Raw genomic sequence first — 21,483 nt, forward strand, 5'->3', positions numbered from 1 at the left:
TACCAATGGAGGATCTATCTATCTATCTATCTATCTATCTATCTATCTATCTATCTATCTATCTATCTATCTATCTATCTATCTATCTATCTGCTTATTAAGGCACTTATCTGTCTATCTATCTATCTATCTATCTAGGCACGTTTCACAACACTACAAAGCCCATGATGCAACACTGAAGGGCGCACATCTTTTTCCGGGTTAGCGTTGTGTGGGCGAAAGCGAGGCCAGGAATCCCACAATACCGGGCGGAGGAGCGGCTTGTCTTGTGGGGCTGTGCTTGTTTCGCTCTCTCTCTCACTGACTGTGACTGAGCGTGTGTGTTAATCAAAGGGAAGGAGGAGAAGAAGAAATGTAGAGAGGGGATGTAAGATGGCAGAACTGCAAATGTTGTTAGAGGAGGAAATCCCAGCTGGAAAAAGAGCTCTGATCGAGAGCTATCAGAACCTGACGAGGGTAGCTGATTACTGTGAAAACAACTATGTCCAGGTAAGAAAACGAAAACGACGAAAAGGTTGAAGGAATTAAAGCGAGCGAGCCCCTTGGTTACTAGAGATGTGTTGGGGGGAATCCTTGCAGGAAATGTGAAGTCGTACGGGCTTGGCGGCGGTAAGGGGAATTATGAAGGAACGCGAAGGGTGAGCGAGACAGAGCGGCGCTCTGTGTCTTTGTGGACCCGCGAAGACAGCTTACTGGTTTCACTGGGAGAGGCTGCAGCCCGCCCAGCCCCCCTGTTCATTCATAGAATGTGTTGCCGTGTTGAGCTTACTACCGTTTATCTTGTACGAGGGCGTGTCTTTAGAGCGTTGGAGTGGGCCCCCCGCTCTTGTGTACACAACCGCCTGGTTATTGGGGGTGTAGGGGTAACCCCATATTTTGTAGGGGGGAAGGCGATATCGTTGTGCGGTTGGTGTGTTCAAACGTGGTATCTTTTTTTTTTTTTCGTCCGGTTTGGGCGGGGTACCGTTTGTTGCGTGTTTTGAGACAGCGGATGGGTGTGAGTGCTCGCTCGCTCCTACAGGGCGCTTGCTGGCATCGGTGGCAGGGCATCGCTAGGCTGTCACCCTCTGTGTGTGCGTATGGAGGCATAGTTTAACTCTCCTTTTGCTGTGTTCATTTCTGAATTGCCCGAATTTGTGTCCCCGCTATCCTCCCCACCCAGTGACTGAGTGTAGATTTCTCCGCTAACGTGTTGTGCCACATTAAGCCATATACCTGCACATACGTGTCAGCAATCCACCTCCTCTTGTGTGCCTTTAATGTTCACCCGCCAGGTGTGTAAATTGAAGCTCAGCTTGCATCCGAAACGTGTAATTAGATGATCGTTTAAAAGCGAAGCAAAGTGTGCTTTTGCCCGCATCGCAGTCAAATCGTGCTTTTCTAATCTTGTGCTTCTCAATCTCACAGAGTTCCTTCGATTCACAAAACAAGGTCAATTTTCAGTTTGAGAAATTCGTCCCTCTAGTATTTTTCAGAAGTCACGTTTTTCAATTATCAAGGGGCAGTGGATGCCAAATCCTAAACCAAACCCTGGGTCCGAACTCCGGTTCATACACTTCTCCTCGCAAATTTAGAGTCACAAATTAAGTTGACAGCATTTTTTGGACGGTGGGAAGGATCTCCTCTGTAACAATCGATGATCATTTTCAAGGATTGAAATGAATTGTTGAAATTTTTTGAAGGGGGTTTGCGTTGGCCCACTCCCCTCTGAAATTTAACAAGTTGAGCCTTCAGACTGGTGAGGGGGGTTGGTGGTCAAAAATCCACAGTTCAAAAATCACTTTGATAGCCAAATTCCTGGGGACCATGAAAGCAGTTGCAGGGTGACAGCAGCAGATACAAATATACACTACCAGTCAAAAGTTAGGATTCACTCTGAAATGATTGATGTTTAATTTATTTACATATACTTCCAAAGCCCTTTTTCAGCAGCCAGTCCTTTATCTCAACTCCATTCGCTTACCATTAATTAATTAGTCATTTTAAATACCCAGTGGTTATTAGAGAAACCTTTTTAATTGCATTAGCATCACTGACACCCATTATTTAGTTCACTTGGGATGCAAGATATATTTCTAAAGATCTATCTATCTATTACATAGTGCCTTTCTAATCTATCTTATCTATCATATAGTGTGTTTTGCATCTATCTGTCATATTTGAGGAATTATGTCGTTACTTATTCTTTCTGACATTTACAAAAGGTTATACAATTCTGAGTAGATAGTTACCATCCAGACTTTCATATAATTTATTTCCACAGTTTAACTTTACATGCAAAACGAAACAATTTTTTTATTTAATGATTTCCATTCATATTTAGCCAAAAAGCCAGGCTTGCCATGGAAAAATTGTCTCTTTAGAACAATACAAAACAATGTACAAAGTAGGGTGGCACGGTGGCGCAGTGGTAGCGCTGCTGCCTCGCAGTTAGGAGACCTGGGTTCGCTTCCCGGGTCGTCCCTGCGTGGAGTTTGCATGTTCTCCCCGTGTCTGCGTGAGTTTCCTCCCACAGTCCAAAACATGCAGGTTATGTCGATTGACGATTCTAAATTGGCACTAGTGTGTGCTTGTTGTGTGTGTGTGTGTGTCCTGTGGTGGGCTGGCGCCCAGCCCGGGACTGGTTCCCTGCCTTGCGCCCTGTGTTGGCTGGGATTGGCTCCAGCAGACCCTCGTGACCCCGTGTTTGGATTCAACAGGTTGAAAAATGGATAGATGGATGTACAAAGGGTAACACAAAATATGCTAAGGAAAATATTCCTGTTTTCCTGTCACAGTATACATTTCTGCAGCTTTAATACAGTTGAGTAGTCATTTGCCAGTAAATGTGAATGTAGTTAATTTATGAAATTTGACATACAGTGATCCCTCGCTATATCGCACTTCGCCTTTCACGGCTTCACTCCATCGCGGATTTTATATGTAAGCATATTTAAATATATATCGCGGTTTTTTTGCTGGTTCGCGGATTTCTGCAGACAATGGGTCTTTTAATTTCTGGTACATGCTTCCTCAGTTGGTTTGCCCAGTTGATTTCATACAAGGGACGCTATTGGCAGATGGCTGAGAAGCTAGATTGCTTACTCTTTGCTTACTCTTCTCTCTCTCTTGCGCTGACTTTCTGTGATCCTGACGTAGGGGGTGTGAGCAGGGGGGCTGTTCGCACACCTAGACAATAGGGACGCTTGTCTAAAAATGCTGAAAGATTATCTTCACGTTGCTATCTTTTGTGCAGCTGCTTCCTGAAACGACATGCTGCACGGTGCTTCGCATACTTAAAAGCTCGAAGAGCACGTATTGATTTTTGACTGAAAAACAAACTCTCTCTCTCTCTCTCTCTCTCTCTCTCTCTCTCTCTCTCTCTCTCTCTCTCTCTCTCTCTCTCTCTCTCTCTCTCTCTCTCTCTCTCTCTCTCTCTCTCTCTCTCTCTCTCTCTCTCTCTCTCTCTCTCTCTCTCTCTCTCTCTCTCTCTCTCTCTCTCTCTCTCTCTGCTCCTGACGGAGGGGGTGTGAGCTACCGCCTTCAACAGCTTTGTGCCGCCGGTGCTTCGCATACTTAAAAGCCAAACAGCCCTATTGATTTGTTTGCTACAGATTGTTTTCTCTATCTATGTGACATTTTCTGCTCCTGACATGCACTCCTTTGAAGAGGAAGATATGTTTGCATTCTTTTAATTGTGAGACAGAACTGTCACCTCTGTCTTGTCATGGAGCACAGTTTAAACTTTTGAAAAAGAGACAAATGTTTGTTTGCAGTGTTTGAATAACGTTCCTGTCTCTCTACAACCTCCTGTGTTTCTGCGCAAATCTGTGACCCAAGCATGACAATATAAAAATAACCATATAAACATATGGTTTCTACTTTGCGGATTTTCTTATTTCGCAGGTGGCTCTGGAACGCAACCCCCGCGATGGATGAGGGATTACTGTATTTAGTTGAAATGCAGTTAATGTATATGTAGCGTAGGTAGCACAGTAGTGCACAGTGATTAGCACCGCCACTTAACAGATCCAGCATACCAGGCTAAAATCCAGCACCTCATTTTCTGCTTAGAGTTTCCATGTTCTCCATGTGTCTCTGTGCGGTTCTTCTGGGTACTCCAGTTATCCTCCAGGTCTTTCTTTTCAGAGTTAGGTGGCTGCCTTAGTTGTTGGTCTGTCTAACCATTGATTTTCTTGAAAATTTATTCTAGACCTTTCTTCCTTATGTTTTTTTGTGTGTCACTGAATTTACTTTTCAGAATTTTCAAAATCATGACCATATGAAATCAGTTAACTTTACAAAGAGGAACTGTCTAATTGATGGTGTTGGTGAGAAAATGAAAACCAGTCAACATTACTGGAGAAAATAAATCCTAGAGCATGAGTTACGGTTTATTTATATATATATATATATATATATATATATATATATATATAAAGCTCAGGAATAAAATCTACTTTATGATACGTGATTCATTTTTTCTCCCTTTGTGGATCTCCAGCTGCAAATATGCAAACCGTATCACAGACCTTCTCTTCCATTCATATATATATATATATAATATAAAAAAAGGTTCCTAAGTGTGCTACCCATCTAAGACAGTTTGAAGTCTAAGTAATCAATATTGCCCTCAGGATTTAAATTTGCAATGCACTACAGGTTATATGCCACTTGGTATGGGATTTGCAAAAACAGTTTGTGATGCAATGGATTTGTTAACTAAAAATGTTTATGTTGGCACCATCTTTTGGAATGACAGAGACATAGGAACCGGACAGAGACACAGATAGACTGTCGCTTGTCCTTTTGTTAAAGTGGATGATTCTGATGAGCTGGGCCATCTGGCTACTTTTGTTGGAGTGATAATAAAATACAGTACTGGTACCAAAATAATACAAGAGCAAATAATGGATGTCAAATCCTCTGCTGCCACTCCCTGTTGCTTTGTCCCCCCAGCTGGAAAACATACACTACGCTCCGCTCAGAGTTTAGAGCGAACTGATATATGTGTATTATAATGAGGAGTTGGGGGACCCTCCCGTGAACTTCCTACAGATCTGATATTCACACGTGATAGAGCAAGGGAAAGGGGATGCAAATGCTTCGCCCTTTTGAAGTATATACATATATTATAGAGTGGGGGGGGGGGGGGCTTGGTGAGTGGGGAGTGTGAGGCGGCAGCACAAATATTTCCTTAAAAAAAATTATGTCTGGTACTTTAAGTACTGATGTATCACGTGTCACTAATGGGGTGTCTTCCTCCTTGGGTTATAATAGACTGAAGTAGTCAGTTTTTAGTGTGAGCTTAAATGGGGAGAATGAATTGGTATCTCTTACACAGCAGGCAGATCATTCCACAGTTTTGGGGTCCTTTAGCCTCGGGTCACGCGCAGTTGTTTTACTTAACCCGAAACCTTTCGTAGAGTGCCATCTTGAAATTGTAATGTATGCTCCAATATGGAAGCAATGATTTTTATAGATAAATAGGTCTCCATCCATCCATCTGTTATCCAACCCGCTATATCCTAACTACAGGGTCATGGGGGCCTGCTGGAGTCAATCCTAGCCACTAGGAAACTAAAACTAATGCTCTTCAAATAGGGCTTAAGTTGTACTAATGATCTTTGCAACTCCATTTTGAATTATCTGGAAGCAACAAATAAGATGATTTCAACCGCTTGAGACTATCAATTACAGCAGTCTCTTCTATTAGAAACTGATGCATGAATTCCCATCTTTGTAACCAGCATATTAAATAAACATCTTCATTTATCTGTACTTTTTTAGATTGGGGATTAGGGCTACATTTTCATCCAGGTTAGGCTTTTGCCTTTTCTTTAGTGCTGATTGTAGAAACACTGATTTGAAAGAAGTTCAGAAAAACAGACAAATGAGCAGCGGGTTATGTTACAAATGCACGGAGATTACATCTTAGTTTGATTCCCAGTTCACATGAATATTCTCCATGTTATGTGGATTTCCTCATGGTTTTTTATTTTTTTCCATTGTCTGTATTAATTGCTATCTTGAAACTGCCCCATTGTCCTAGAGTAAATTGCTGTTTGTGGTTCTTGAAGGTGCCCCATGTGACATCTAGGGTAGCTCCTTTCCTGGAACTTGATGTTACTGGGATAATCTATTGTGGTCTGTCTTGTTTTTCGGTTTATTCAGCACTTCATATATGAGGCACTGTCAGGTTGAAAGAAGTTAGAAAGCTCAAGGCCATTTTAATTACATTTGTATTATTTACTCCAATGCAGATGGTGAGCCAGTAAGCAGGCAATGAGGGTTTGATTAAGTGCCGATGGCTGCTGATGAGTTGCTAAAATACTTCCAGACACTTACAGCTTTCCTTTTGCAAAGGAATTGTGTTTAAAGACCCTTCACACACACACACACACACATATATATATATATTCATGGCATTCGTAGTCTGAATCACAATCTGATTGTATGGGTGGTTACCTGCCAGGTAAAGCTTGTGATTGGGCTGCCAGTCGGCAAACATCCGCCACGGTGCCCTCTTTCAGTTGCGAGAAGCAGATCATAGAATGGTTGAATAGTTTACTGTCAAGTAATGCAAATATAAATATATATGTATAATATATTGTATGGGTGGTTACCTACCAGGTAATCAGATTGTGATTGAGACTACGAATGCCATGAATGTAATTACCCCGATCAACATGCTGTCAAATGAACGAACCACACGCTGTGGCGCAATGTTAGGGCCTTCGCCTCTAGCGCTGACATCCGAGGTTCGATTCCCCGAGAGGGGGGTGCAGTGAGTGTGTACGCCTGATGAGCCCAGAATTAGGGTGAAACACGTGTCGCGTACTCTTTGCATTATTTGACAGTAAAACTATTTCAACCATTCTATGATCTGCTTCTCACAACTGAAAAAGGGCACCGTGGCAGATGTTAGCCGACTTGTTGACCAACCACAAGCGTTACCTGGTAGATAACCACCCATACAATCAGATTGTGATTTAGACTACGAATGCCTTGTGTATATGTATAGATATATATATATATATATATATATATATATATATATATAGAGATATTAATATAATATAAAATCCAATGTCTGTATATCTGTCCGCTTTTCACGAGAGAACTATTTAACAGATCGGCTTTTTTTCTATAATTTGCTTGAACATTCCGGTTGATTTTGCGACTTCTCTCATGGCATTAAGAATCATAGTTTGCTTGCAGGAGTGATATATTCGCGCTAATCCGAGACAGAGGCTGCGGGCCGAGGGGAGGGGAAAGTGTGACGTCAGGAGTAGGGAGCTGGGTATGCCCTCCTCATCATCCTGTTTCACTTCTATGTGGTTGGTGCCGCGGGACACAGCCAGTACAGTAAATTTATGACATAAAATCATTAGACTATGAACTGATTATGCATCATTATTCACAATTAGACAAATAATCGGTTTCAATATTACTGAGAGACGAGGAGTATTTTTTTTTTCTTTCTTTAACTCAACGATATAGCGCCCTCTTCTAAAGTATTCATCTGGCAGAGTTATCAATAATTAAAATGCCCTTACTTGAATCAATGGACACACAGTTCTGTATACTAAAACATGGATATGGTTTATTTATTTATTTTGATTTTATTACATTTTTTAGTTTCTAATGGAGGAGGTTATCCTTAAGTTTAGTGTATTCACTAAGGCAGCATTTCTAACCTTTGTGGTGTTTTGACCCTCTTTTTTTTTTTTTTTTTCCCATGGTAGTGTTTTCATGACCCGCCAAGGGGACATTGGGCCCCTTTGGTAATTCGAGCATGATCGTCAGAGTGGGCATGGGTTGTTGTTGTTGTTCCCTCTTGATGAATCGAGCATAAACATCAGAGTGGGAATCCAGCACAATTGTCAGAGCAGCAACCTAGTGCACAACCCACTCACGACTACTACCAATAAAAACAATAGTAACTCGCGATCCTCCAGCGGCTTTGGGTCGTGACCAAGTGGTTGAGAAACATTACTCTAAGGTACATTACAGGAATAATGTTTTAATATCTGCCATATTTTGAAATCTGACTCCTACCCATTTCCACATATGCTAAATATCGCAGCTTTTACTGTATATTGAAAAAGGCAAATTGTTTATACTTGAATCACTTAATATATTAAAGAACCAAGATTTAATGTGAATACAGACATTGTAAGTTGTAATGCCATAGTGGAAACTGAGAATTTCAGCAAGTAAATGTTAGTTTATAGAACATTATATAAATTTGGAAGAGAACAGGCCATTCAGCCAAACAAAGCTCGCTCCCCCTATCCAGAATAATATAAAGTTGAGTTTTGAAATTCCCTAAAGTCCTGCTTTCTACCATACTACTAACCTACCCTTAAAGTTGCTAACTGTGTCCCCATGGTCTTGCTGAATTCGTTTTAAAGTTATAGTCTTCCTTCATAAACACTTTGATATTGTCCCCTCTTAATCTTCTTTCTGGACTTTTTTTTTTTTTTTTTTTAAGCCCAAAATTGCACACATTACCCAAGATGAGGTCTAACCAGTGCATTGTAAAGCTTGAGCAGAACCTCCTGTGACTTGTACTCCACACATCAAGGCGCTACATAACCTGACATTCTGTTAGCCTTCTTAATGGCTTCTGAACACTGTCTGCCAGTTGATAGTGCCGAGTCCACTAGGACTCCTAAATTGTTATCATAAGATACAGTATACTTTCAGACATCAAATTGTGTTTTCAAATGTAACATTTTTACTTCCTGTGTGTAATACTTTACATTTACTGACATTAAATTTCATCTGCCACAAGGCTGCCCAAGCCTGTATGCTATCCAAGTCCTTCTGTAATGATGTAACGGATTCCAAATATTCTGCTAATCCACCTATCTTGGTATCACCTGCGAACTTAACTTAAAGTGAAGAGGTCTGAATACTTTCTAGCTGGGAACAAAATCTTGAAGCCTTTGTGGCCCTTCAGGACCAAACTTTAATGCTTCTGGTCTAGTGTAGGGAGTAGGGGAGAAACAATGAAGTTGTCTGGCATAAGGGTATGGTAAATTTCATCTGCCACAAATCTGTCCAAGACCCAGCATGCGTGTTATGAGTTTTTTTTTTTTTTATCCGCATGATGCAAATGCAATTTGTATTGTTGTCTTCATATGGTGATGGACAGGTTGACAGATGAGATTAGACAGGAGTCCCCTTGGACTATCATGTTTGCTGATGACATTGTGATCTGTAGTGAGAGCAGGGAGCAGGTTGAGGAGACAGACCCTGGTGAGGTAGAGATATGCTCTGGAGAGGAGAGGAATGAAGGTCAGTAGGAACAAGACGACAGAATACATTTGTGTGAATGGTGGAATGGTGAGGACGCAGGGAGTGGAGTTGGTGAAGGTGGATGAGTTTAAATACTTGATCAACAGTACAGAGTAATGGGGATTGTGGAAGAGAGGTGAAAAAGAGAGAGTGCAGGCAGGGTGGAGTGGGTGGAGAAGAGTGTCAGGAGTGATTTGTGACAGACGGGTATCAGCAAGAGTGAAAGGGAAGGTCTACAGGACGGTAGTGAGACCAGCTATGTTATATGGGTTGGAGACGTTGGCACTGACCAGAAAGCAGGAGACAGAGCTGGAGGTGGCAGAGTTAAAGATGCTAAGATTTGCATTGGGTGTAACGAGGATGGATAGGATTAGAAATGAGGACATTAGAGTGACAGGTCGGATTGGGAGATTGGATGGCAAAGTATGAAATGATTAATATGTCACACATTTTCTAGGCATTCTATGCAGTGCCAAAAGACAAACCAGAAAAGTATAAAATACTCCAGCTAATGACGTTTCTAATGTCACGTGGCAACAAGTAGGTTCATATTTTATTTTCTCATTTTCCTCAATAAGAAAGTCCTATACATTATTTTCTATTTCTCTCATTTTCATATACGTTTTTTCAATAAAAGCCTTTTCATGACTCTCTTTTAATACTTTGCCTAAATAGCATTTGTCATTCTATTATATATTCTATTCTATTTGTCATTCTATTCAATATTTGGGTGTTGGGGTGGAAAATTCTGTAGGGCTTGCATGTTGGCCTCATTTCGTCCATCCCTCATTTTATAAGCGTAGCAGCTCCATCGCTACACAAAGAAGTCGGGGTTTGCTAGATTGTTAATATTATAAATGCTGCACCCACTTAATTTATTGAGCTTAGGTTCAGAAATTGACCTGGAAAAAGACCTTATAGGTAGGCAGGTAGTGCCTCTGGTATTCTGGGTGAGCCCAAGGGGTGATTTAGCATTACCTTTGTGTTATTGGTCCTGGCAGCAGAACTGTGCATCTTGTAAGGGCACGTGCTGCCTACCAGTGAAAAGATGATGAAAAGCATTAGCTTTGCACAATATATACTGTAGTTGGTGACCATGGCTTGTATATTCCTGTGGGGTTCTTATCAGTTGTGCATTTATTTTTTTTTCTCTGACCTGTCACAGATGAGATTTGTGACTGCCATGTGGTGAATTTCCATTTTCTCTATCCGTTCAATACTAATAATTTTTACAATGTCATATATTTGTCTGACAATTAAGGAAGTTGCTGTCTGTTGACTGATTGAAAGCATTCATAAAAATTTGTGCTGAGCCATTTGGTGTAACTGAGGGAAGGGGGTGGGAGTGGTGATCAGAAGACCTTGACTTGTCCAAATATTTTATATTTAGACGCAGAAGTAAAATTCACCATGAAGTTTTTACATTTATTTTTAATTTCTGAAGCAGCTTGGTTTTTGGCAGTCTTTTCCTTTTTTGCAGCTGGAGAAAAGTTGCAAACCTGTATAACCATCTCTTTGGAGGCATGTATTCAAAATTAAAAGGAAATGTTTTATCCCACTAACATGTAAATACCAACATAGTGTTTTTATTTTTTTCTTTTTTCCTTCTTTATCTATAACCTCTTCATACACCTACTGTTAAGTAAACATATGAAGTATTTTCGTGGGAATGTCTCTCTTTCTCACTCTCACTCTGTATGTGTTTGTGTGTATGTGTACAGTGTGTGTGTGTGTGTGTGTGTGTGTATATATATATTTTGCATAGTTTACTGTCAAATAATGCAAAGAGTACCCACACAATTCAGGTCATCAAGACTCAAGTCTACGAATGCAATAAATGTATATATAATTTACCCTGATCTACATGCTGTCAAATGAACGAACCACACACTGTGGCGCAATGTTAGGGGCTTCGCCGCTAGCACTGACGTCCGAGGTTCGATTCCCGAGAGGGGATGCGGTGAATGTGTATGCCTGATGAGCCCAGAATTAGGGCGAAACATGTGTTGCGTACTCTTTGCATTATTTGACAGTAAAACTGTTTTCAACCATATATTATATATATATATATATATATATATATATATAATATATATATATATCTTAATACATAATTCGCCAGTCTCCTCACTCACTCACTCACGTCTGTCCGAAGCCTTCTGCGCAGTCGCCTTCTGCGCATGTCCGAAGCCGAATGCGCAGTCGCCTTCTGCGCAGCTGCCCGAAAAACCTTACGAAACCGACATCGTGGCAGGAGGTGGATTTACGGGCGCGAAAATTCAAAGAGAAAGGCGACTACAGCTGCGAAAATTCAAAGAGAAAGGCGACTTCGATTAAAGCTCTAGAGGCCTGAAAGGCGATTTCGACTACAGCTCAAGGCCTAATTACGCATTCATTCAATACACCTATATCAGGTTTGTGGTGCTTATACTTATTATATATTATACTATTCCACTCGTGCCTGTTTCATCTTACGTTGTCGAAACGGGCTCTTTGTCTAGTATATAATAATTTTTTTTTTCTTTCCCAAGATAAGCTGCATTTGAGGCACAATAAAACGATTAACATTTTTATAGAATGTACAGCTCTTGGAAAGCTTTTACAATGCTAGTAACTTTTCCAAGTTTCTTTTCGATTTAAAGATTAATTTCAAGAAACATAAGAAATTTGACAAATAAGAAGATGCCATTCAGTCCATCAAGACCGTTTGTTTAGCTAATAGCTAAGCTGTCCTTATACAGTCATATGAAAAAGTTTGGGAACCCCTCTTAGCCTGCATAATAATTGACTCTCCTTTCAACAAAAAAGATAACAGTTGTACGTCTTTCATTTCCTAGGAACATCTGAGTACTGTGGTGTTTTCCGAACAAAGATTTTTAGTGAAGCAGAATTTAGTTGTATGAAATTAAATCAAATGGGAAAAACTGACTGTGCAAAAATGTGGGTCCCCTCGTCAGTTTGATGATTTGAATGCCTGTCACTGCTCAATGCTGATTACCTGCAACACCAAATTGGTTGGATGAGCGCGTTAAGCCTTGAACTTCATAGACAGGTGTGTCCCATCATGAGATATATAAAGGTATGTAAGGAGGTCAATTGCAAGTTGTGCTTCCTTCCCTTTGACTCTCCTCTGAAGAGTGACAGCATGGGATCCTCAAAGCAACTCTCCAAAGATTTGAAAACAAAGATTGTTCAATCTCATGGTTTAGGGGAAGGCTACAAAAAGCTCTCTCAGAGGTTTAAACTGTCAGTTTCAACTGTAAGGAATGGAATCAGGAAATGGAAGGCCACAGGCACAGTTGTTGTTAAACCCAGCAGGTCTGGCAGGCCAAGAAAAATACAGGAGCGGCATATGCGCAGGATTGTGAGAATGGTGACAGACAACCCACAGATCACCTCCAAAGACCTGCAAGAACATCTTGCTGCAGATGGTGTATCTGTACATCGTTCTACAATTCAGCGCAATTTGCACAAAGAACATCTGTATGGCAGGGTGAAGAGAAAGAAGCCCTTTCTGCACTCACGCCACAAACAGAGTCGCTTGTCGAATGCCAATGCTCATTTAGACAAGCCAGATTCATTTTGGAACAAAGTGCTTTGGACTAATGAGACAAAAATTGAGTTATTTGGTCATAACAAAAAGCGTTTTGCATGGCGGAAGAACAACACCACATTCCAAGAAAAACACCTGCTACCTACTGTCAAATTTGATGGAGGTTCCATCATGCTGTGGGGCTGTGTGGCTAGTTCAGGGACTGGGGCCCTTGTTAAAGTCGAGGGTCGGATGAATTCAAATCAATATCAACAAATTCTTCACGATAATGTTCAGGCATCAGTCACAAAGTTGAAGTTACGCAGGGGTTGGATATTCCAACAAGACAATGACCCAAAACACAGTTGGAAATCTACAAAGGCATTCATGCAGAGGGAGAAGTACAATGTTCTGGAATGGCCGTCACAGTCCCCTGACTTGAATATCATTGAAAATCTATGGGATGATTTGAAGCAGGCTGTCCATGCTCGGCAGCCATCAAGTTGAACTGAACTGGAGAGATTTTGTATGAAGAATGGTCAGAAACACCTCCATCCAGAATCCAGACACTCATCAAAGACTATAGGAGGACAGCGTCTAGAGGGTGTTAGATTAGCAAAAGGAAACTCAATTAAGTATTGATGTAAATCTCTGTTGGGGTGCCCAAATTTATGCACCTGTCTAATTTTGTTATGATGCATATTGCATATTTTCTGTTAATCCAATAAACTTAATGTCACTGCTGAAATCCTACTGTTTCCATAAGGCATGTCAGATATTAAAAGGAAGTTGCTACATTGAAAGCTCGGCCAATGAGAAATAGAAATCCAAAGAATTAAGTGGGGTTCCCAAACTTTTTCATATGACTGTGTGTGTGTGTGTATATATATATATATATATATATATATATATATATATATATATATATATATATATATATATATATATATATATATATATATAATATGTGTGTGCGTGTGCATGTGCCCTGCAGTGGAGTCCAGTTTTGGTTTTTGCTATTTTGCGTGTCGCCGCTCAGGACTGAAGCTCTCCGGGCCCCACAATGGAAAAGATCTTCCAAAACTTGAATGTATGCTTGTACCAGCTTGTCTTAGGAATTCTTTGTCAATAGGGACATAGTGATAGAATAGAAATTTTTTAATTATTCTTTTATTTATTTTTAGGGCAGTCATATATTATGGAGCCAATTCACAAAAGCACTAAAGTATAAAGTTGTTATGCACTATATTTTGAATCCATATCCCACAAAAAAAAAAAAAACCTCTAAATTCACTTTGCAGCTGGAATTGTCATTATCTGTCAATATGTGTCATCTTATTTATGTGTTTTAGTAAGTCGACACTAACTGAAGCAATCAGCGTTATGACTCTATTCTTAGCATTTTTATTTTCCTCTGGGAAAATACAGCAAAAAGAAATCCTCATTCAGTAGGGAAAACAAACATTGAAGCAAAACTCTCTCGGGGGGATTAACATCTGTGCTAAGGAGGATTAACTTTTATATTCAGTCAGCAATATCAGTTTGGACAAACCAGCCTCACACGCGAAAAACGTGATGCGCGAGGGGGGCCTGGCTTCTGCTGTCTAAGATGCCAGCAGAAAAGCTCATTTCCTCTTTTCTAATCTCCACTTGACCAATCCTTTTTTAAATACCAGGAAATGTTGCATTCTGCGTTTTACTTTTGTTTTTCTTTTTCTTGCCCCATTAACTGTAAAGTTTTTAGTTTCAGGCTTCTCAAGGAGTGCTCTTTAAATCTCAAAGAGCAAAGTATAAAGATGGTGTTTATTACAGTAATTATCAAAGCATGTTTAGATGTATGACCATATATTCATTTTAGCCTTTTGATTCTAATATTTCTGTTTGAAATGATTAGCTGTAATGTATCTGGCCAGATTTGGCATTAAAAAAGGACCCAAACCTGAATTGGACAGCAGTCCATGTTAGGACACATTCACTCGTCTAAGAGCAAAGTCACTAGTTAACCTAACGGGTGGTTTTTTGAATGTAGGGCTAACCCAGAGAAACCCACTTGTCCACAGTGAGAACATCCAGACACCACACAGAAAGTAACTAGGACGACAACGCAGTATGGGCACCTCTAGCTGTGAGCCAGCAGTGTTGGCATCACCTATTTTTGTGTAGTAGCTTAGTATACATAATAGCAGATGTTAGTTTAACTTTTGTATTGTTATTAAAAGCATACTTTTTGTCATGCATTCACTAACTATTACTACAACAGCTACCACTGCTAAATGTATAAGATTGTGTAGCTGGGAAAATTAAATTCAGCAGTGAATAATGGCTGTTTCATTCACAACCAAATATTAAGTGTAGACCAGTGTGTGTTACAGTCTCTATATATGAAAATCAGGCAGGAGAGACAATACACTTGGCAATAATGATGATTCTTTGCATTTTTATAGTGCTTTTCAAACTACTCCACATGCTTTACATAGTGAGTAGGGAGCCACTTTAACCACCTCCAGTAGAGGATATGATGGCAGCTATATCGCGTCAGTATGCTTTCCAATAAAATTAGCTGTTAAGCAGTGAAAGGGTCAGAGATAGTTGGCCAGTTAGAAACGGGATGATTAGGGGGCCATAGTGACTGGGTTGTGGTGGGTAATTTAGCCTGGACATCGGGATACACCCTACTATTTATGAAGGATACCCAGGGATCTTTTATGACCGCAGAAAGTCAGGACCTCGGCTGTACATCTCATTCAAAGGACAGCACCATTTTTATAGCCCTATTGAGACCACAGGCTAGCTGGCCTTGCTAACGTCGCTTCCAGCTGCAACCAAAGCTTTTCCTGGTTGGTCTCCAATCCAAGGACTGGCCAGACCATAAACATGCTTAGTCTCGCATGGATTACCTGATCTGAAGTGCACATGGTATGGCTGCCGATTATCGTTGCTTAACCCACAATACATTTACGTATATTGTGAATTCATGCTTCACCATGTGTTAAATGATGCATCTTGTGATGTTACGTGGGGTCATAGGGTGTTTTGGGTCTTTTGAACATCATACACCCTGACGTGGGCAACCTAGTTGGGATGGATCAGGCCCCAAATTGTGTCTTAAGCGTGTTGTGCCGTGGTTCATTCTGCTTCTGTCTCCTCTGTGATATTTTTTGATGACTGTCTTCTTAAGAGTGTCTGTTGTGGACAGTTGACTCAAGGGCCATGCTGAGGGATAGCCCAGCAAACCCTCTGCATCCTAACTCTCTGTGATCATACCACCCCTTGAAGTGTCACTCTCCAACCAAGCCATGATACTTGACTCTCTTCCTTTCTTGCACCTCCTTCCATCCGGTCTTCCCAGGGAAATGTCTGAATAATAATGGTAGTAGAGGTCACAGAGATGATCTCAGAAAGTTTAAGCATTTTACTTAGGTGGTTGATCAGCTGCCAGTTTCTGGTAGTTCCCAGAATACCCAGCTGCTTCCATTGGTGATTATGTGCCTTCTCACTTGGTTTAACAAAGGACACGATTGTTCTGCATGGATGGGATTGCTTGCTTTGGGGTATGGCTATACAAATGGTGTCGGCTACTGTTCTGAGCATCTGGTTGTGGCGCCAATGATAACACCCCACTCTCAGGACCTTTTAGCAACATGTGAGAATGTGCTCCAGTAATCCTGGTCTTTGGCATAGTTGACAAGCTGATGATTCAATCATTCCGTAGAAAAAGAGGTTCAATGGCCTTGGAATATTCCTAAAATATGAAATTTTTACAAAAGAAATGTCATGGCTGTTAGTTATTATTAGGCATTCAGTAAACAGAATACTGCAAAAAAAATCAAATTGGTACACAAATACCCATAATTGTAAATATTAACATAAAATATTTGTACTACAGTAAAATAAGGTGTGTTGTATGTTGATTAGCACATCATCTACTTCCTTTTCATCTATTCCCGCACCAGTGTGGGGTTCATGTGCCTGATCAACCGTTTCCATGCAGCTCTGTCCCGCATCTCCTCCCCAGTTAGGCCCTTTTCCTTCAAATTTTGTTTTACTTTATCCATCCACCTCTGCTTTGGCCGCCCTCATTTTCTGTTCCATTTTAATCTGTCCTATTCATTGTATCTCCTCATCACATCACATGTCCATACCATTTCAACCTACTTTCCTGTACTATCTCTCCCATTTTTGTTGTACCCCTGATTGTCTCATTCCTAATTCTGTCCTTCTTTGTAACTTCACACTGTGACGATGCCGGTTCTCTCCACGCTCCCATCCAACTTCGGGGAGCTCTGAACCCGACAACATCGGTAATGTCACCGAGATTAGCTGACATATGAGGACAATTCTCTAATGAAGCCAGGGGATATTTCCAAAAGGTGCCAAAGTGCTTTTTATTAAAACCAACAAAACAGTGTCCAAAGTGCAGTGCATCAGGTTCAATAAATAAATCCATTAAAATCCGAGTTTAAAATGCAGTGTCTCTTATCCCGATCTCAGCACACCTTCTCCCCGGCTCCCCCATTGCACCTGCAGCTGGTGGAGCCCCAACAGCCACAAGCTCCTTTCAGCTGACCTCTGTCTTGGCTTCCATTAAGGACATCACTGCCAGACTGTCCGAGGTTGGCTCTCCTCCTTTCATCCTTCACGCTCATGCAGTCGCTCCTCAGATCCCTCGGGAGGACACCTGCTTTGCTCACCCCACTCCAATAGAACATTCAGTGGGGCGAACTAGCTCCTAGAGCTAGGTGTGACTCGCTCCAACTACCTCATGAACTCCCCGTGGTCGTGCAATCTCGCCCATGGAGAACGAGATGACTATACGAATTTTTTTTTTTTCAAGCCGTGGACCCGCTATACCACACACACATTCATCTCAAAACTTCTCATATGTGCCACATCCAACAACTTCTCCTGCACTCCCTTTACTGCCCGTGTCTCAACTTCATACATTATTGCTGGTTTTTTCACAGTCTTAAAAACCTTATTTTTAATCCCCACCTTTATTTGATTATCACACAATACTCCTGATGCTTTCTTCCAGTTGTTCCATCCATACTGAACTCTATAGGTTATCTTTGTATCCAGTTCTCATCTTGGGCTACCTCTGATCCTGAGTATTTAAACTCATCTAATTTGTTCAGTAACTCTCACTGCAGACTAACTTCTGAATCCTGATCATCGTTAAACCTCAACTATTTTGTGTTCTATTCATTTTCAGTCCCCTATTTTTCTTTTATTCGTCCAACTTCTCCTCCACTTCCGCCTTCCTTGTGCTATACAACACAATGTCATCAGCAGAGAAAACATACCCTGGGTGTTGGTCTTTTGTAATAACCGATGCCTTTTTCCAGACCGGCAACTACACTACCAAGACTTTTGCTTCGGCCAGCCTGAAGACTCTAAAGACGATAACAAGCCGCACTCCTTACAGATTGTCCTTTTTTTTTTTTTTTTTTTCTTTTTCCCCTGACACGACGAAATAACAAGCAAATAGTAGACAGAAATGTAAAATCAAATGTGGTGTCACGCACGAGCGATTAGGGAGCAGCTGAGCGACCCGGTTTGTTGCGTAAAACGTCCCACGAGGGAGCTACGGCAGTGTACTAACCTCTGCTTCTTTAATTCCTCAGAAAGACCGAGGCGGCGGAGCCGTAAAGAGCGCCCGGACATATCAAGAAAACGCACACTTCCGGGTGCATTTGTAAACACGGACGAGCCCTGATGACGTCAGACTCCCAGAAACCACCGCAACACTTCCCTATCATCCCTCACACATTATTTCCTGTCTGCCAATATAACATGTCCATCCTTCCCTGCTGTAATTGTCAAATTTTGAGTTGCTGAACTATTTTTGACCGGTATTTTGATTTACAGTATACGGGGCGTAAAAATCCCAACCCTTAATTTGTTCTTCGTGTGCTTATTTCACATTGGATATATTGTAAGTGATAAGTGTATATGCATACGAGAACAGACGAATATCCAATAATATGTAAGTGCACACAAACCACCACTATCCCAATGACACCTTTGAATATTTATATATATCTATATCTATATATTGATGATTGACCTCCAAGGTTATTCCTCTTTTTATTTTTATTTTATTTTATTATAGAATCAACTCTTGGCAGCGCGCAGTAGAGTGGCCATGCGGCACATGCGTATGGGCACCATTCTCATCCCTACCACCTTCGCCATCACTTCCTCTTCCTCTTCATATCTTAAATCATTGTTGAGGCAGATTGAAGACTTAAGTGCCAGCTTAAGTGAAAAATTAAGCTAAAACTTACTAAGAAATTGCAACACAAGCACTGAATAAATCGGTTTTAACACGAAAAGATGCCGATGAAAGAAGAGATGAAGCAGGCCACTAGGGTGGAGAAAAGAAGAGCTGCTCAGGAAGCAGCAAGCGCATCAACCTCTGAGCAAACGAATGGTAAACGTACAGAGAAAGAGGAGGAAAACTATAAGTCTATTCACTGTACGGTATTGTGCAGTACGCCGTTACTGGTATACAATATTCACAAGCGCACAGATATTCAACAATAATACTATTTACAAAAACCCTCCCTTGCCCCTAAACAAGAAACAAATTTTCACAGCACATAAACATGAACGCAGATTTATAATAAACAGCAGATGAAATGTATATGATAAGTAAGTCAAAAAGCTGTAAAAGTCCGGCGGATATTGATGACTGGCTGATGTGATACCTTGCTTCCTCCCGACAATACAAAAACGACTTCACCGTATATGTCCTCATCAATGGTTGATGTGAATCCAAATCCTGGGGTTTCTCTACACAGGTTGCCAAGCAAGTACTGGAATGGCACAATAAGTGGGATGATGGGTGGAAATGACTGTAAATAATGGCTCCTTCCTTCTCATGAGTGTATTGCTTAAATGTTACGTATACGTTAGTTATTATAAATTATAATATTGTTCTAACGAACTTTTGTCTAGCACACGTAGTGACTGCTGAAAACCATATGCTTTGTTATGAATTGGCTGCAAAGTACACACTTATTGAATTTTTACTCCATTTTTATTTATATATAGTACAGGTATATATAAGTTATAATTACAGTAATACATTGTTGTTATTAATAGTTTAGCATAGAAAAATGCTTATTTCAACATAAAAGTTGTCAAAAACCCATAAAAAATGATCACTATAAAACTGCAGATTTCCGTGATAGAAAATTAGATGTGTTCCACAGAAAAATCCGCGATATAGCAGGGGATCACTGTTTTCAGCAGAGTTCAAACAGACCAGTGAATGCAGTGATGCATTTATGAAACAATGTTGCAATTTACTACATTTGTCTGAGGGAACGACTTACTAAATTAAGTGTGTGTGTGTGCATGTGCACGCAAAAACATCCTGCAATCCTAGCCTACTTTAATATACAATGATGTCTTTGTTGTGTGCCGACTTCTTTCACCTTCACGTCATTTTACAGACACTGAATGGCAGTTCTACCAAATTTACATCAGCCTGAACAAAGATGTAACGTGCCAATCTGATGTTTAAATCCCCTGCTTTCAATGAAAGGTGTTTTCTTTTACCGTTGTGTTTCATTTCAGTCATGAGGGAATGTCATACACAAGATACACGATACAACGAGTGGCGAGAGTGGCAAGGAGATTGTGGGTTCGCTTCCCGGGTCCTCCCTGTGTGTAGAGCGCTTTGAGTAGTGAGAAAAGCGCTATATAAATGTAAAGAATTATTATTATTATTATTATTATTATTCTTGTTGAATTCAGTGGGTTTGATAATGGTTCATTTTGTTTAATGATGTTCTAATCACTTGCAATATTGGCATCAAACTAAAATAGATAGATAGATACTTTATTAATCCCAAAGGGAAATTCACATACTCCAGCAGCAGCATACTGATACAAAAAACAATATTGAATTAAAGATTGATAACAATGCAGGAAAAAACAGACAGTAACTTTTTATAATGTTAACGTTTACCCCCCCCCCGGGTGGAATTGAAAAGTCGTATAATGTGGAGGAGGAACGATCTTCTCAGTCTGTCAGTGGAGCAGGACATTGACAGCAGTCTGTCGCTGAAGCTGCTCTTCTGTCTGGAGATGACATTGTTTAGTGGATGCAGTGGATTCTCAATAATTGATAGGAGCCTGCTGAGCGCCCGTCGCTCTGCCATGGATGTCAGACTGTCCAGCTCCATGCCAACAATAGAGCCTGCCTTCCTCACCAGTTTGTCCAGGCGTGAGGCGTCTTTCTTCTTAATGTTGCCTCCCCAGCACACCAGCGCGTAGAAGAGGGCACTCGCCACAACCGTCTGATAGAACATCTGCAGCATCTTATTGCAGATGTTGAAGGACGCCAGCCTTCTAAGAAAGTATAACCGGCTCTGTCCTTTCTTACACAGAGCCTCAGTATTGGCAGTCCAGTCTAATTTATCATCCAGTTGCACTCCCAGATATTTATAGGTGCCATACAACTGACATTGTCATTGACATGCTATGTTATAGAGGTTAATTTTTTTTTTTTTTTTTTTATTCATACATCACTTCTGGGAATAGCTAATTCATATGTTTATTGGATAATAAAATATTGAGGATTACCACATCCATAAACCTTCTCTTAGGCCTTCCTCTTTTCCTCATACCTGCCAGCTCTATCCTTAGCATCCTTT

At 40.6% G+C, this 21,483-nt stretch overlaps 1 protein-coding gene across 8 annotated transcripts in view; it reads left to right on the forward strand.

Annotated features, from left to right (window-relative positions):
* Nucleotides 1-243: 243 nt before the first annotated feature.
* abi1a (abl-interactor 1a) overlaps nucleotides 244-21,483 on the forward strand; it is a 198,911-nt gene continuing 177,671 nt past the window's right edge. Inside the window, exon 1 of one of the 8 annotated variants that reach the window (XM_051928996.1) lies at nucleotides 244-489. In XM_051928996.1, the coding sequence (XP_051784956.1) occupies nucleotides 373-489 (117 nt within the window). In that variant the 5' untranslated portion in view covers nucleotides 244-372. The remainder of the gene's footprint in view (nucleotides 490-21,483) is intronic. The other 7 variants (XM_051928993.1, XM_028804356.2, XM_051928995.1 and 4 more) reach the window with 7 other exon arrangements.

The sequence above is a fragment of the Erpetoichthys calabaricus genome, chromosome 6 (assembly GCF_900747795.2).
Source record: "Erpetoichthys calabaricus chromosome 6, fErpCal1.3, whole genome shotgun sequence".
Classification (NCBI taxonomy): Eukaryota; Metazoa; Chordata; class Cladistia; order Polypteriformes; family Polypteridae; genus Erpetoichthys; species Erpetoichthys calabaricus.